This window comes from Tiliqua scincoides, chromosome 1, assembly GCF_035046505.1.
Source record: "Tiliqua scincoides isolate rTilSci1 chromosome 1, rTilSci1.hap2, whole genome shotgun sequence".
In the NCBI taxonomy this organism is placed as follows: domain Eukaryota; kingdom Metazoa; phylum Chordata; class Lepidosauria; order Squamata; family Scincidae; genus Tiliqua; species Tiliqua scincoides.
The window spans coordinates 133,276,518-133,294,529 of record NC_089821.1 but is presented as its reverse complement, the minus strand read 5'-3'; the positions used below and the strand labels follow the sequence as shown (position 1 = coordinate 133,294,529).

The 18,012-nt window shown below is 43.0% G+C and overlaps 1 protein-coding gene across 1 annotated transcript; it reads right to left on the bottom strand.

Annotated features, from left to right (window-relative positions):
* Nucleotides 1-2,322: 2,322 nt before the first annotated feature.
* Nucleotides 2,323-15,163, bottom strand: POFUT2 (protein O-fucosyltransferase 2). Its single transcript, XM_066637432.1, has 9 exons — nucleotides 15,002-15,163; nucleotides 9,854-10,104; nucleotides 8,865-9,009; nucleotides 8,505-8,615; nucleotides 7,204-7,270; nucleotides 6,227-6,352; nucleotides 5,617-5,797; nucleotides 4,949-5,072; nucleotides 2,323-4,515 (listed from the first exon to the last, which is right to left on the bottom strand). Exons 1-9 carry the CDS (start codon nucleotides 15,154-15,156, stop codon nucleotides 4,362-4,364), a joined length of 1,314 nt encoding a protein of 437 aa, XP_066493529.1. The 5' UTR covers nucleotides 15,157-15,163; the 3' UTR covers nucleotides 2,323-4,361.
* Nucleotides 15,164-18,012: the final 2,849 nt, after the last annotated feature.

The window sequence follows — 18,012 nt, the reverse complement described above, 5'->3', positions numbered from 1 at the left end:
GCCTCTCTATTTCACACACACACACCCTATGTAGACAGACAGGTTTGGCTGCCTTAACAGCAGAGGCATGCCAGTCATTAGGAAGGCAAGCTCCTCCAGATAGAGGAATTTTTATTTATTTATAGAATTTATATCTTGCCCTTCTATCCCACAAAGGGCACTCAAGGTGGATTACAAATAAAACATGTCCCAAACCCACCAATGAACATGGTTGGCTGGTAATAGAGTTTCAAGTAAAGGACAAAAGACTGCTGCAGGAGGATGTTCCCACTACCTTTAGTCACTGAACCTGCACAGGCGCTTCTGGAGAGTTAGGAATGTCCAAACATTGAAAAATAGGTAAAAACAGGTGAAAGCACAGGACATTCATTACAAGTACTGATAGCAAGACCACACTTAATGGTCAGTGCAATCTCCTGCCCCTCCCCCCACCATCTATTAGGCTGGCTTGGAGGCAGTCTCACCTGACTTAGGCAAGTTCTATGGGCAACTGCACTTTGCTGGCACAGCATATTTGACCCTGTGCACAAAAGCCACATCCTGGGAGCTTCCTGACTAAACAAAGACATCAGCAACACAAAAAAGGAATTCCAAGCCTCTCAGCAACTCCATGGTAAAATTCAAACAAGGAGTCCATGCTACCGAAGCAATTCCAAGTTTGCCACAAGTTCTTTGTTGCAGCAAACAGAGTTCCTCCATGTGCATGTTAATGCATGTTTAAAAGCACAGCCAGTAACACAATTTTTTCTTTACAGAAACAGATTAGAGTTTATTACTGTTACGAAAATGGCCCCCAATTTTTATCTCAGTCAATTCCTGTTTTTCCTTCCAGATTAGGAAGCAGCCTGTTTAAGTCTAAAAGGGGACATGATCGTACTCTTCAGAATACCTGAAGGGCTGTCACACAGGTTTGTTCACAGCTACACCAGGACTAGATCCAATGAGAAAAGTGGATCAATCTAGTAGAACAATAGCAGATATGTATCAGAGCAGTCTGATAATTGGCATCAAGTGGGAGTGAGCTAGGTCTGGATTTCCTACATTGCATAGGAGGCTGGCTTACAACAGGGGTGTCAAACTCATTTAATACAGTGGCCCAGATGGGATTCACGGTGCATGCGGTAGGTCATAAGAACAGCCCCACTGGATCAGGCCATAGGCCCATCTAGTCCAGCTTCCTGTATCTCACAGCGGCCCACCAAATGCCCCAGGGAGCACACCAGATAACAAGAGATCTGCATCCTGTTGCCCTTCCTTGCATTGGCATTCTGACATAGCCCATTTCTAAAATCAGGAGGTTGCACATATACATCATGGCTTGTAACCCATAATGGATTTTTCCTCCAGAAACTTGTCCAATCCCCTTTTAAAGGCAACCAGGCCAGATACCGTCACCACATCCTGTGGCAAGGAGTTCCACAGACCAACCACACGCTGAGTAAAGAAATATTTCCTTTTGTCTGTCCTAACCCTCCCAACACTCAATTTTAGTGGATGTTCCCTGGTTCTGGTGTTGTGTGAGAGTGTAAAGAGCATCTCTCTATCCACTTTATCCTTCCCATGCATAATTTTGTATGTCTCAATCATGTCCCCCCTCAGGCATCTCTTTTCTAGGCTGAAGAGGCCCAAACGCCGTAGCCTTTCCTCATAAGAAAGGTGCCCCAGCCCAGTCTTAGTCGCTCTCTTTTGCACCTTTTCCATTTCCACTACGTCCTTTTTGAGATGTGGCGACCAGAACTGGACACAATACTCCAGGTGTGGCCTTACCATTGATTTGTACAAAGGCATTATAATATTAGCCATTTTGTTCTCTATACCTTTTTCATTTTGGCACATTGTATAACAGAATCAATGACAGAGTGGGTAAGGACTAAGCATAACCATTGTAAGTTATTAAGGCTATATACTCCTACAGTGTTGTATACCAATTCAATATTCATTTGTTAGACTGTATGTTTGACACCTCTGCTCTTAACTGGTGTGTGCATTCTGAAAACATCATACCCAAGATAGCAGACCCAGAGGAAACAAGTGGGCTTGCTGAAGCTCTCTGTAGAGTTGCACAACTGAGAGATAATCCTAAAGTACACAGGATCACAGCCTTACTCTTGCTACCCCACAGTTACTACTTTGTCAAGTAGCCCAGGAAACGATCTGCAAGCACCTGATGCTTCAGCATTGTTCAAGCCAAGCAGGATTCTAGTGTATCATACCACACACTTCTGAAACAGGAACCCTAACTCCATCACCCAGAAAAATAAAGCTCCTAGCTGGCAATGAGGAATGAAGAAATGAGACACAAATCAGGGGGAGAAAACAGCCTTTTTGGAACCTAGTTTGCAGTTTATTTGAAAAGATGGGAGGGCAGGGGAAAAAAATCACTTTTTCAGTCATTCAGAGATGACAAATGCTTAGCACCTTTTTTTCCCCTCCCACACACTGCAGGGTGGATGTGTAGATCTGAGGCATACCCCCCCTTTTCACAGCAACAGATCCCTTCAGGACTGTCTGCTGTATAAAAAGCTGCCGCAGGCTGGATACAAGCCTTATGTTTTACATCCCTGATCTAAAAAATCCCCCTCCATCTCTATAAGCTAAAGGGCTACCTTCAATGCCAGCTAATGCTTTCTTGGCTGTGAGGCCCTGTGAGGAATGCATTCCTGAAAGCAAACCATGTTCACAGGCAAGCCACAAGCAAAGCTCAAAAATAATGCCAGGTGCCTGGTTTTATGGGCAGCCAAATATTTGGTGTCAGTGTTCAGGAACCTGAAATGCTTCTTCAATATTTAACATAAGTACAACAAATAGACATTAAATACTATAAAATGGCTTCTGTCACATTTCCTATGGTACACAATTTGTGCTAACACAGAACTTCCACTCTGCATTGAAGGTATGGGGAGAGGACAAGTCACTCAGCAATTCCCCACAGGTATTAATTGTAAGGAGATGCACAGTTGTAAGGAGATGCAAGTGTTCATACACACCCAACAGACTGCTCTTCAGTGACTGCAATAAAACTCAGTAGATAGCATGAGTAAGAAAAGATAATGAGCAATATAGGTTGGTTGATGAAGTAATAAAGCATAATTCAAGTTTGGCAGAAGCACATACTTGGCCATATGACACAAAGGAGAAAACTGCTGAGACACAATAAAACCATCTCCATAGATTCTTAAAATCATTTGTGATTAAAAGAACAGAATATTGCCTACAATAATGTAACATTTCAAAGTGAAAACTTTGTATTTCATTTTTGTCATGGTAAGATACAAAGGAGAAAGAATACTACCAATGGCTAAGAAAAACACGACAGAAAGACGAAGCCTTTATAAGGAGGGAACCTGGAATCCATAAACTTATTCCCCATCTTTGCTTTCTCTCCAGCCCACACAGTTATCAGAATACATAAGCAGGATCTCTTTTGCTGACAAATTAAAACAAACTCTTCCAGATTCCTGGAGACAGGGCAGTCTGCAGTGTTTCAGATGTTGCAAGCCATGATCCACACATGAATCTTATTTCTATGATCCATAGTTGACAAAGCACTACTAAGGGCCCAATCCTATCAAATTTTCCAGTGCTGGTGCAGCAGTGCTAATGGGATGTGCACTGCATACTTTGGAGGGGAGGCAGTCACAGAGGCCTCCTCAAGGTAAGGAAACATTTGTTCCCTTACCTCAGGGCTGTGTTGCAGCTGTACTGGTACTGGAAAGTTGAATAGATTGGGCCCTAAATCTTTCACACAGTTTACATTATACCAGGAATGCTGCATATAGTTTTATAACATGGGCAAATGTAGCCAAGGCAGTGAAAGTTTTCCCATATAAGCTGACTGACCAGCAGAGTTGCCTCAAGGCAATTAAGTAGTCTATCAAACTGAAAATGTTGCCATTTGTACTATATTTTCTTACCAGTTCATGGATGATTTTTAAAGACTCCAACAGAGCTGCCAGTTCTGTGCACTAGACCTCAGAAAACACAGGTTAAATCTCAAAACCTCACTTTCACAGACATAAAAATTAAATATAAAGATAAAAGCTCTCCTCTAAAAAGGAATACAACACAGATAACATTTAGATCGTGGTTTTCAGAACAATATTTTAGCATTAGAAAATATAATTTGATCAAATTTAAACAGGGAGGCACATTTGTGTCTTGCAAAAACAAAAAAAACACTTGTCAATAATAAAAATACTGAGCTGGCTGTGCCTGGTGGAAGAAATAAAAAAAGCAATTACCATTCCTGTGTACCTAACCCGAGAAATGAAAAAGAAGCTGTCAGAATTAATTTCCTTCTACAAGGAAGATGGTTCCTTTGATGAGCCCAAAGAGTCTATAGTTTCATAGACCTGTATACTTTAATATACAATTTTCCAGTGAGTCGGCTGTTCACAGTTTCTCTCTTTATCCCCACAAAATCTGTTGTAAGTTGTTTTGGGATCAAACCCTAGAATCTCTCTTTCCTCATGAATGCGGAAGGAAAATGTTGAGACTGAGGTACCTATAAAATATCTGTGAAGGAAATACAGAAAGAAAATGGAGAGGTGCTAAGGAATACCAGCTGACCATTACAGCAAGCAAGATTTTATGTCAGGTGTTCCCAAACTGCAGCCTATAGGCCGCTTCTGGCCCACTACCACATTTTAACCAACCAACCAAGCCCAGTGACATTATAATTAAGACCCCACCCCCCATTCCTTCTTATTCTCTACCCTGCAACACACTTTCCTCCTTCTGAATGAAGTGACTGCTGGCCTGAGCTGCTCTCATTGAGAACCCTGCCCTGCTCAGCCATGGCATTCCCTGGGTGACTTTGGGCCAGGCACTCTCTCTCAGCCACACCTGCCTTACAGAGTTGTTGTGATGACAACAGGAGGGAAGGAACCATGTACACTGCCCTGAGCTTCCTGCTGTATAAAAATGTGAATAAAAGCAATGCAGTTACCTGGCATGTGCACATATCCATTGGTCAATAATTGCTATTCCTCCATCTTTGTAAAGTTCTATCTCCTCCCAAGTAGGTTCAAACCTCACCATTTCTGGAAGTAGTTTCTTCAACTCTTCAGTTTCTGAAAAGAGTAGAAAAAAAACAAACAGGGAGGATGAGAGCAAGAAAGAGCTACATCAGATAAGATGAAAGAAGTGGCATGATGATGCAAGGCTGGGATGCTACAGTGGGTTCCAGAGCCAAAGAAACAGAAGACTGGACTAGAACACTCTTCCATAAAAGCTTTTAATTGATAATTTAGCAGGTTGCTTACAAAGCAGGAAAAATTAAAATGGGCTGCAATGTTTTGCTTTATTGTAAAGTCATAGTCAGTGACGACACAGTAGGAAACAACAGAAAATCAGAAATTGCAATCAAAATGACAAGTTCAAGCCTTTTTTAAAACATGAGGATATGTTATGGGAACAGGTGGCTGCCACTAGTGGTGACTGCCTCTGGACATGGTCCTTTCATGCTTAGCCTGCTTGAACCAGATCTTTCAAAGGTGTCTCACAAGTTTTGTTTTGTTTCTCTACCACTGATCTTACCTTACCTGCAGAGATTCTTACTATTCAGAAAAGTATACATACAAACAAAGAATTAAACTGGTTTGTAAAACTACATACCCTTTGCAATGGCATCAGTGGCTACAAAAATTCTCTCAACTTTATGCAGCATCATGAGGCTACGGATTTTCTGAGCTGCTCCCTGGATGCTAGGCACATCGTCTCTGTGACCCCAAATGAAGTCTTTGCGTCGGAGGTGAACTCCAAGATATGGGCCACCTATGGCAGTGCCCAGCTTTACCTAGCACAGAAGAACCAGTACATGCTGAAATTGAAATAAAATGGCATTGATTCAGTGGGAATATGTCTCTGCACATCTTCAGTCTGATCAAGAAGTGTGCCAACCGATCTGTGAAATTTCAATATTCACTGTAACCTACCAATCTGTATATTGAATGGCCTTTTTATAAAGCTCTCATCAACAACCTCAAGCAGGTATTATTATGGGAAATTTGATGGCACAATGTATGAAATACATATTACCCAGGGGCTACCTTGCAAATGGGGCCTGCTAAATAGATATTAATTCAAATCAAAAAGTAATGGCTTGCAGTAGTTTATTATTGCAGTAGTTTTTTTATTATTAACATATTTATATATTATATCTCAACAATAAAATTCACAAACTAATTTACATAACAAAATAACATTATTATGCAACTTATTTTACCTTCATCTTTGTCCAGTCCTCAGTGTATGTTGTTCTGTCCTTTTCATCAGTAGAATTTAAATATTTAGCTCTAAACATGTCCCCTACTACACGAAGGTGTTTAGCAAACACCATACTTCGACGAGTCTATTTGAAGAAAAAGGAAAAAAAACCAATTCAGAGAAGCCAGCTTGTAGTCATTTCAGCATCATCACACAAGAAAAAGGCTCCTTAGAATACAGAGAACAGCAGTAATGCAAAGGCTATGCAACAAAAAAGGGTTCATAAAAGAGAAATTGCACAGGCCAACACATATTTTGCAGTCTTAAAAGTCAGACCTACTCCCATTTAATTTCGGAGATATTGCATAGCCTCATTAGTGAATGGTTCAAACAGCTTCCTAGGAAGTAAGCCTATACCATGGCTTCCTCATGAGGAAGCTGCTTGACCTATTCACTAATGAGGCTATGCAGTCTCCCCGAAACTAAATGTGACGGAGGAAAACTGATGCCATTTTTGTAATCAGCACCCCAAATTCATATAAAGCCACCATAAATTTTGAAAAAATGTTTCTGACCCTCTAATTTGCAGGTCTGTGTTATCAATCAAAAGCAGAAAGAAACTTGGAAATCATATAGTATTTTGGTAAATACTACGGCTTCTTCTAGGCAAAAATATTTTATGTAGGGCTGGGCAGAAAGGTACCAACTGTATGTTTTTTAGAGAGAGAGAATGAATGAGCAGCTAGGTTTCAACAACAACAAAAGGAATGCATAACATTTTAAATGGCACTAATATAAAATACCAGACCCGGCATATTCCCATTAGTATGAAGTTTTGTTTGAGAACCAGACATGAAATTGCACCTGCAATACATAAAATATCAAAGGACTGCAAAACTGCCTTGAAGGAAAGTTTGCCAAGTGACAAAAACTACCTGTGCAAATTTTATGAAAACCAAGTGAATCATCTGGAAGAGGTTGCTAGAAAATACTCACATTCCAGTAGTCTTTGCCACCATAGTGGTCGTGAAGAAGATTTTCAGCTCTGTCTAGCATCACTGACCTATTAAAAATGGGACAGCTGAGTATACATTCCCTTGGAAAAATAGCTTATGTTATTAGGGGCCCAATCCTACTGACCTTTCCAGCGCTGATGCAGTGCCAACAGAGCATGCATATTTGTTTCAGCATTGCAGCTGCATTCGCACTGGAAGGTTGGATAGGATTGAACCTCAGGTTTCTTAAGGAAGAAAAAAAAGGCTATTTATATGCAAACAGACTCTGCAAGTCTGTATCCTGCTGAATCATTTTTGGAAAAAAAGAGTTTTCTTAACCCTCATTCAAGACAGACAGAATTTCCTAATCGGCGTCATATCAAAGAAGCTTCTGTGGCAATGCAGTTCAGACAAATTTTGTTTCCGGCATAGGATTCTAATAAGGACATGTAGGCACCAGAGAAGGGAGCTCACTTGCTCAAAATGTTTTGCTGCTCAGTCTCGTTTTTAGTCACTTGCCCAGTTATCATAGGTGACTTTGAATTTTATGTGTGGGCGACTGGTTGCAGTGGAGCTTTTGTAAATGTTTAAACCCCCTTTTTAAAATGAGGAGCTCCCTTTCCCTCAACCAAATCCAGAAGAGAACAAATGATGACTCAAGGATGTAAACATCACTAATGTCTTTTCCAAAAAATTTATTTCTGGAGCATATTTCCAGACATTAATATTTACAAATTCTAAGTGACATGAAACATCTAGAAGTATAATCCATTCATCCTAGCTTGGAGATGCAATATTCCTGAAAAGAATCATCAAACACTTTAACAAAAGAAGGGTTAGCGATATATTTTAGTTGCCGAGGATGATTTGAACTCAATGAGCCTATGGAAAAATACTTGAGAATAGCTATAACTTTGAATCTTATTGGGACACTTCTAGTAACATGAACCGCAGGTGACTACATGCAAATTGATTCCTGTGCAAAGCATAAGGTATCTACCGAAGATTGTGTCAGACATAGGAATCAGAAATTCAGTCCAGACAATCTGCCCAGTTCTGCCTGTAGGTCCTGCTTCTATGCCTAAGAATTCTTTGGTTGTGTAAGGGCTTTCAGACTGAAAACACAAAAAATGCAGACTTACTATTAGTATAGGTCTAGTCCAAGGTAAGTCCCACTGACTTAAATAAGACTTGCTCCCTGGGAACTGTGCACCATATTGCAGCCTAAAGAATGATACCTACCCAAGGTTTAGCTTTTTCCCCCTTTTACCTATGACGAAAAATTAACAAATCATATCTCACCGAGCTGAGGTATTGTTCAGAAGAAGAGGAGCTACGAGAGAAGCAGAGCCTTGGATGGATACACAAGCCACGTTAAGGCCCCGTGTTTCTTCGTAACCCCAGAACCATCCTCTAACAAAAAAAGAAATTAAAGGGTTATCATATATGAACAGTGTTAGGGTCAAGAGAGGGGTCACCAGTTGATCCAGGGCAGTGGTGCCTAATGGTTAGCACACTCACTCCCTTTCTATTCCCCTCTCTTCTCCGTGGACACACAGCTTACTGAGGGAGGGAGGGAGGAAAGAAAGAATCAAATACAGACAAGAAAACTGTACTGATTAAATGAGAAACTATTTTAATTCAAATATTTCAGAAGGTCACCTGTAGTATTTATGTTCGTCTGTTGAATACATTAGCTGATCAATGCATGGCCTTTCATCTATTTTCTCTTCCCAAGTCCCTTCTTTCCATCCTTCAGCATAACTTTGCAAGATATACACCTGGTCAATAAAGGGTCCACCCGATTCTAGATAACAAATAAAAAGGAGCACATGCAAATAACATACAGCAATGGGTCTCACACATTTAGCACCGGGATCCAGTTTTTAGAATAAGAATCTGTCAGGACCCACTGGAAATGATAGTAAAGTCCCATTTACTATCATTGTTAAAAGAATATACATAGTAGTTTGTTTAAAAGTATAGGTCTGTAACATTTACCCAAATGCAGTCACATACCATGGTCGCATCAAGTCTAATATATTAAAAATAGAATATTGAAATGAATGGGTACCCACCTGAAATTGGCTCACGACCCACCTAGTGGGTCCCAACCCACAGTATGAGAAACATTGAATACAGTATATACAAGTTATCAAATGTACATAGGAGATGCAAAATGGAATGATTTGCTAGTTGTATTCAGTGAATTCCAAGCTAGTTCAAGCCATTTAGCTAAAGAAACCAGAAAGATAATGAGGGGGTTAAGCTTCTGAATGTGGTCACTGCATTTTCAGAAAAAAAGACAAATAATCATAGACTCTAAGAGTCAGAGAAGAGCTGCACCCTATCTGAAGGATTTTGATAAATTAAGATATAAGATAACTAGCATAAACATGGATAATAATTAGTATGTAACTAATCATTTGCCTTTGCGATGAATTGTTTCTAGAATAGCAAAGACAAATTAGTAATAGGACTTTTTAAAAAACGGGTGAGAAAATTCACAGTCTCCAAATTACAATTCCACATTAGAAATGCTGTATGTTTTTTCCTATTATACCTTGGTTAAATGAACACATGCAGAAAACCCTAATGTGAAACTACTTCAAAATTTCATAATTTGTAGATTATTTTGTAATATATTTTACCTGCAAGAAACTCTTCATACTCAATAACAGGTATGTTTTTATTGAGGCTTGGAACATCAAAAAATTCAAACCAAGGAATTTGGACCTGATGGACATCAGGACTCTGCCAGTGATACAGACGTCCCCAGGCAGGCAGAACTAATACCCAAGCTTCACTTCTCAACAAAGTTTTTATAAGAGAGGCAATTCTTATATAGACATCTCTACGGAGGTTGAAGCCTTCAGGTGGGTTGACATCATATAAAAGATACCTGGCGATAACAAAAGAAAAAATAACTTGTATAGCTTTAGAGAACGCCATCAGAATAATGGCCTTTTCAGCCACACTAAACGCTGTTCCAGAACCACCATTCAGAGCGCGATACCAGTCTTTCGAGACTGAAGGTTGCCAACAGGATCAGAATAATCTATTCAGAAGTAAGTTCCATTAAGTTCAATGGGGCTTACTTTCAGGTAAGTGGGTATACAACTGCAGTGTGTTATTGTTTATAGTCACTTGAGTGTGTCCAGATTTAAAGCAGACAAAAAATGCAAGCACTGTGTTTTTAGAGAATATGTATTTCAGCTATTGTAATGGAAGATCAGAAGATCATCAGGTGGATGCTGTGGTGTTGACAGCGATTCCATGTTTTGACAGCTGGTTGACAGCTCTGGGAAGGGAAGGGCTGGCTCCACAGCTGTAATCATCAAGGCCAATGGGACTCTGATGGACACCTGAGCTTCATTTGAACTTGATGGGACTTTGAATGGACTTGGACTGAAGAGATGGCTCAGCTGAGCCTAATTTGGACTTAACAAGGGGCTAGCAAGGTAGCTCACAGCTGAGCTGCATTTTGGATGATGAGACATCCAAAGGATAAAAGGCAGCTTCAGAAAGACCAAAGGCTACCCTGACCCAGAGGGAGATACTACCTGATCCAGAGGAGACCTGACCTGACTGGAGCCTGACCTTGGACTGGACTCTGACTTTTGTCTGCTGCACTTGTGAGTTTAACAAGGGAAGCTAACTAGCCTTAAGCGGGCACAAGGCCCAGTAGATTGGGATTTGGCAGAACAGCTATCTGAAAGCGGAATCTTAAAACAGGAAAAAGATTATTTCCCATGCAAAGAATGGATAAATACCAAGAGATTTTTAAATAAGTTGCATTAACAATTCCATGCCATCCAAACACAGGGTTTAACTGTGGTTTATAAACCAGGATATCAGGTAAGTTTTGTCTTCCCGAGTCTATGCTCACTGTCAGACCAATCCAGATTCTCAAGTAGTTTACTCCTGCCACTGTACACAACCTACACTGTCTCCACTTCCTATCAAAGCCTTCTTGCAGAGCAGAAGCTGCACACAGCTAGCCCCAACTTCCATCTAAAGTTTATACTAACATCCTACTTACTCTAGACAGCTTTACTCATTTCCTACAAAATGATCCCATACAAAATCAATTACAGAATCCCAAGCCTTTTCATCTTTATTCAAATAAAATTATGCATTAGTTTTAGAATGCCCAATATCTCATGTTCAAAAGTAGTAGGGAATTGAGCCTCAATATTCTAGAACAGTGGATGCCAAATGCCGGTCTGTGGGCCGGATCTGGAATCCACTGCAATCCTTCCCCCAGGTGAACGGAGAGGAGCCTCCTCACCATGTTGCTGATCACCCCCAAACACTGTGCTGGCTGGCTGGTTTCAGGTTCCATCAGCCCAGCAGGCTTTGTGCAAAGTTTGGGGGTTAACAGAAGAACAGAGAGGAGGCTCCTCGGCAGAATGGAAAGTCCATTCGCACCAGGGAAGGATTTTCCAGCAAGCAGCGGCCTCCAGTTTGGAGACCATTGTTTTAGAAAATTTGTACTTTGCACTTCATTCATAAGATAATGGAATAAAATCTAGGTTTTACCCACCATGACTGTGTATGAAGCCAGGGTGATTAAGGGATGCTAAGGGAAAATTAATTTGTTTTAATTAAAGTAATTTTGTTCTAAGTAATTCTGAGGGCCTATTTACACAACCACAGTGCTTAGAAATATATAATGATAGCACTTAGGGTGACCAGATGTCATCATAACCACAAAAGAGGACCAGGCACACCAAAATGTAGGACATCCAATGTAGAACATGACATCCACCCCAGTGCAGGACATGACAAAATAAAAGCTAAAAGCACACGTATATTGATTTCATGTGGTTAATTTAAACACTATATGACTTATTAAATTTAAAACTATATTACATATAATTTATTAATTACAAGAAGGTTCTGTGCTACCTGCAGGGGCCTACTCACAGGAAAAAAAAAGGACATTTAAATTCTATCCCAGGTCATGAGGCTAAAAAAGAGGACATGTGGTCACCCTGACAGCACTGTACTGTATACTAATCTAAACACTGTACTAACCTAATCTGTACTGTATACAGTCTATAACCTCTATAACAGAGGCGTCCAAACTTTTTGGCAGGAGGGCCACATCATCTCTCTGACACTGTGCCAGGGGCTGGGAAAAAAATAATTTACATTTCAGGTTTGAATAAATTTACATAAATGAATATATTAGAGATGGAACTTATATGAATGAATGAAGGTCTTGCAAAAGCCCAGGGCCTATAAAGAAAAGCCTTGCACAAAGTGAGGTAGGCCTTTCTTTTGCTGTCACTGCTGCAACACAGACGTGAAACAGCAAGCAGTGCAGGGAGCTCTCATCCCAGAGCTCACATGAGAAGTCGAACAGTCACCCTCGTGCTGAGAGCAGTTGTGTCAGACCACTGAGGGCTCCAGCAAGTCTCTGGAGGACCACAGGCTCACTGGAGACTCCCCATGGGCCAGATTGGGAGTCCCTGAGGGCCATAAGCGGCCCCTGATCTAAAACAACAATACATTTCACAATTCAAAATAAGGATATTCTTGCATTACACCTGTTCTCACACTAAGGGTAAAATGCTAACCAACTTTCCAGCACTGACCTAGCAGCAATGCAGCTCCAAGTTAAGGTAACAAACATGCCCTTACCTTGAGGAGGCCCTTGACTGCCTCCCCACTGCAGGATGCAGTGCATGCCACATTGGAACAGCTATGTCAGTGCTGGAAAGTTGGTTAGGATTGTGCCCTAACATGATTACATGTTATTTAAAGGACTGTTCAGTACCTGCTGGATAGTGTGTAATAATTTACTCTTCAATAGCCAGTCTTACACTAGGCTTTCAAAGAACCAAATGAAACATTCAGCAGCATGTACTAACTGTGTACAGTAGTTATAGGGAAGAAGTGGAAATGCACATGTAAAAACAACAAACAGCCCTATAGTACCTTAACAGGCACTAAAGCAATGTATTCCAGCATCCATTTTTGTGGACAAATGGTGCTTGAAGTAAAATCCTTGAAAGGCAGAGGGGTGTGCAAAGGGCTACAGAAGAAAAAATTTTTGAAAGCATGCCAACTTAGGTCTCTTATCACATTACCTAGTTAATTGACCGTATTGCTATGGGGTCATTATCACTAATTGTAAATTTTCACTGTGCTTATCCTACACAATTGTAAGTTTGTTATAGACCAGGCCTGCATAATTTCCTTTTGCTACTTCACAAGGCAGTTTTTCATGTCTCCCCCTTCTCTCCTCCCCCCCCATGCAAACACGCTACCTATCAAAGATTTTATTTCAGCCATCTGTATTGGAAGCGAGGAAGAACTGGCAAGGAGGTGGATGTGGTGTTAGCAGTGGCCCCTTTAAGGGTAAGGCCTGGGCATCCAGCAGAGTGTGCTGCACAGCTGCAGCCACTGGAAGGCAATAGGGCCCTCAGGTATATAAGGAGCACCTGAGGCAGAAAGGGTTTGGTGGGTTTTGAAGGAGTGCAGGTTGGAGAGGAGTCTGACTTGGCTTATTGAATTTGGAATCTGACTGTGGCTTGTGACTGGACTTTGGCTTTGGACTTGGATACCCTGATGGATTTGACTGATCTACCTGGAACCTCACCTTGGACTGTAACTTGGCTTATTGGCTCTGGACTCTGATTTGGCAACTCTGATTGATTGGACTGGTTTACTTGGCATCTGTGGACTGGAACTGGACTCTGATTTTTGCTTGCTGCACTGGTGAGTTTCACCAGGGAAACTAATCAGCCTTAAGCGGGCACAAGGCCCAGTGGATTGGGATTTGGCAGAACACCATCTGATGGACTTAAGTACACAAATGTTTATGCTGAAATAAATGTGTTGTTCTTTAAGTTGCCCCAAAGACTCCCTGCTGCTACAGATCATCACTCAGCAGACCCTCTGGAAAGTAACTCACATATGCACACCAACAAAAAAGCATCCTGCAAATTTCATTGCAGATAAAAAAAATAACAGAAGCAAAGGCCAGAAAAAAGGGATTGTCCCTGACCATTTAGACCAGTGATTTTCAGTCTCGTGGCACACTGACATGGTACAAAAATGGTCAAGGCACACCATCAGTTTTCTGATAATTGACAAGGCACACCAATCCTATTGGTGAGGGAATGTTTACAAGCCCCAATGGCCCTACTAATAAATGGCACACCTGCAGACCATTTGTGGCACACCAGTGTGCCATGGCACAGTGGTTGAAAATGGCTGACTGAGGCCCAAATCCTCACCCACTTTCCAGCACTGGCATAGTGGTGCCAATGGGATGTGTGCTGCATCCTGCAGGTGGGTGTCACTCATGGAGGCATCCTCAAAGTCAGGGAATGTTTGTTCTGCATATAAGAGCTGCATTGCTCTTATATCGGTGCTGGAAAGTGGGTTAGGATTGTGCCCTTACACCGTGAGCTGACTAGCCCAGAAGCTGCACTTTTGGTGCCACAGGCTGCAATCCTATGCACACAGTTTCCGGGGACTGAGGCTGCAATCCTACCCATACATTCCTGGGAGTAAGCCCCATTGCCTATCATGGAACTTACTTCTGAGTAGACATGCCCACAATTGGGCACTGAACAAAACGGGACTGCTGAGCAGCCATGCCCGCGCCCTGCATCAAGGGGTCTCTGAAGGCTGCGCGGATCTTTCCTCTCCCCTGAGCTACTCAGTCGCTCAGACGACGGGGGAGAAGGAAGATGAACGACACTCCCCCCTCCCTTCCGTCCTTGCGGGCGAGGCACGCCCGCCCGCCCGCCCGCCCGGGAGCCCCCGCTCGCTCTCCTCACCGCCTGCGAGACGCCGCAGAGGCAGCAGCGGGCAGGGAGGCGGAGCCGTGTCCCGCCTGGAAGGCCTCGAGCGGTGGCTGGGAGGCAGCGGCGTCGCAGAGGAGCAGCAGCAGCAGCAGGCACGGAAGGCCCGGGCCCCCCGGACCTGGCGCCATCTCCGGCCTCTGCTGCGGGGAAAGGGGCGGGGAAGGGGCAGGACTCCGCTGCGCTGGCCGAGGGGCCTGCGACTTGTGCGCCGCCGGAGGCGCGCGCAGGGCTGCTCACGTTGCCGCCTTTGCAGACTCCCCCAGGACCCGCTTGGAGGGCCTCGTCTGCGGCTGCAGCTGCTCTGCACTTTCTCATCCCTGGGCTGCAGCTGCCTCGTAGGAGCCTCTGGGCCCAGTCCTCTCCAGCTTCCCAGCTCCGCAATGGTAAGGGAGCACATGTTCCCACACCTTGAGAAGGCCCCAGTGCCTGCCCCTCCGCCACAGGATGCAGCACACCCCCCACTGGCAGTTCAAGCCATCTCTACTCAGCAATAAGTCAATGGGGCTTACTCCCAGGAAAGTGTAGAGAGGATTGGGCACAGCTGTACCAGCACTGGAAAATTGGAAAGGAGTGGGCCCTCTGGCTCTGTCGTCTTGGCTCCAGCTCTGACTCTTCAGTGTTTCAATGAAAAGAAAATCAAACCTTCACATACACATAACCTGGGGTGCTATTGGTGCCACCTAGTTTAGGTCAGGTTCATTCTTGCAGCTGTAAACACTTGAAGACCAATGCAGTCTGCAGGCACATTCCTAACCAGGTCTACTCAGAAGTAAGTCCTATTTTGTTCAATGGGGAACAAAACTCTCAGGAAAGCGTGGTTAGGATTGCAGCCTGAGTGGCAGAAATAATGGGCACCCTCGGACACCAGCACAGTTATAGCAGTCATATCTTTGTAGCTCTATGCATCTATATGCTGATGCATATACCACAGACATGCAATGTGGGCTGTTGGATCTCTGACACTGGTGCAGTTGCTGGAGACCCCTAAATAGGGTGGAGACATGAGAGGGATGAGGAGTCAATGGTGTAAATAATCTAAACCCCTTCCAAGCAACAGACACTCCCCCAAATGTTAGCAAAACACTACACTAATGCCAGAGCTCATGTAATCATTTAAAAAAGCCATCAGAAACACACACACACACACACCCCACACACAAAGCATATCCCCAGCCTGCCCACTTATGTATAGTGGAGTATAGGGTACAGATTGCACTTTGCAGACAATCATAGCACACAAACTTTTTAGTACATTTTTAGGGTACAAACACACACTCCAGGGAATTGCAACTGGTGACAGGGTACTTGGAGCAACCCATCTGCTGTCCCTCACATGTATGGTAAGACACTGGGCGCAATCCTAACCAACTTTCCAGCACTGGCATAGCTGTGCCATTGGGGCATGTGCTGCATCCTGCCATTGGGGGGGGGGCAGTCAGGGAGGCCTCCTCAAGGTAAGGCAATGTTTATTCTCTTACCTCTGAGTTGCTTTGCCCTTATGTCAGTGCTGAAAAGTTGGTTAGGGTTGTGGCCTTTGTTTACAATTGTTTTCTCAGAATTCCTAGAGCATACTCTTCCCCAGGAGCACTCCACACGCAAATGCTGCACCCCACACAGGTAAACAACAGAGGGGAGGAAATCCCATGCCCAGGGGCATGGAGATCTGCAGGGGCTGGAAAAAAAGCATCTCTGCTAGCAGGGTTCAGAGTCTGCACAGTCCTCAGTCTCTGGCAATTTGGGCTCCAGTAGTGGGAAGAGGCTCCTTGTTGGTTACAAGGCACCTATTCTCTGTTACCATGATATATAAAACAGACACTTGCAAGGGAAGATGGAGGGCAGCATAACAACTATGCTGGGGCCAATGTGTGGCAGGTGCCAGCAATGATACAAGAACATGGAATGTGCATGTGTGTTGCTAAAAGGGTGGGCTGTTGCTGCTGTAGGGGCCTCGTGTCACATACAAGTCCAATGATTGCCATGCTCCCTCTGTTTGGTCCCTGTGCTATAATCTCCCAGCCAGGTGTGCCTGTTTGTAATGCTGTAGGTTACAAAGGCTGCATTTGTTTTTTAGCTTCTAGCACTTGAAGTGCTAGATAGCTTTTTTTTTTTAAGTTGGGCGCACTTGGGTCACATTCTTTTTTTTAGGTTCCAGCAGTCTCGCCACACTAGAATTTCTCCAAGCAAGCTTGGAGCTAGAAATGATGCATATGTCACTATGCATATATCACTTCTGCCTGTTTTCCTATCTAAAGAACGGAGGAACTTGTCAAAAACATGGTGGCCTCCATAGTGTACAAAAACAACACGGTGACCTCCATACAATTGATTTCAATGAGATGCCGTTTTGTCATTTTTAAAATAACTGCGCTGGAAGAATGCTGGAAATGTCACTTCCGGCTTTTTTTCTCCATAAAAAAAGAACATAGCCTAAGTGTTCCTGTCTTTGCCCTGTCTCCTGCTATGGCTGAGTGATTTGAGAACAGTTTTACAGACTGGCCAATATGGATCTAGAGACCTTCCTCAAACTCTTCTTTTATCCCTGCCATGTGTGTTTATAGCCAGTCTTAAAAGAAGAGTTTGCTGTTGGCTATGGGCAAGCCCCATGACTGAGCTTGACGTGTCTTCCCTTATTCCTTTTCTGTATCTATGTGTAGTTGGCTACTTGCATCCTGGTTGGCCTTAGTACTGCTGAGGCTCCCTTCTGATTTACTCCAGTCTTGCCTCTGGCAAAAAGATTCCTTCTGGCTGGTGAACTCCTCCAGGTGGGACTCAAACCCTTGCCATAGAGAGACATATTTATTTTACATGGCTTATTAGTCACCTGCGCACACACTGTGGACAGTCCACAACCCATTAGATGTCAAGGTCTTCTTCGAAAACGATGGACGAACATCATCACATGGCTGTCCCACCTTCTGACCATTTTATTCCTCAACATGGCAGGCAATAAGATGTTTGTTTCCCAGTTTGTAGTGGAGTGTCTG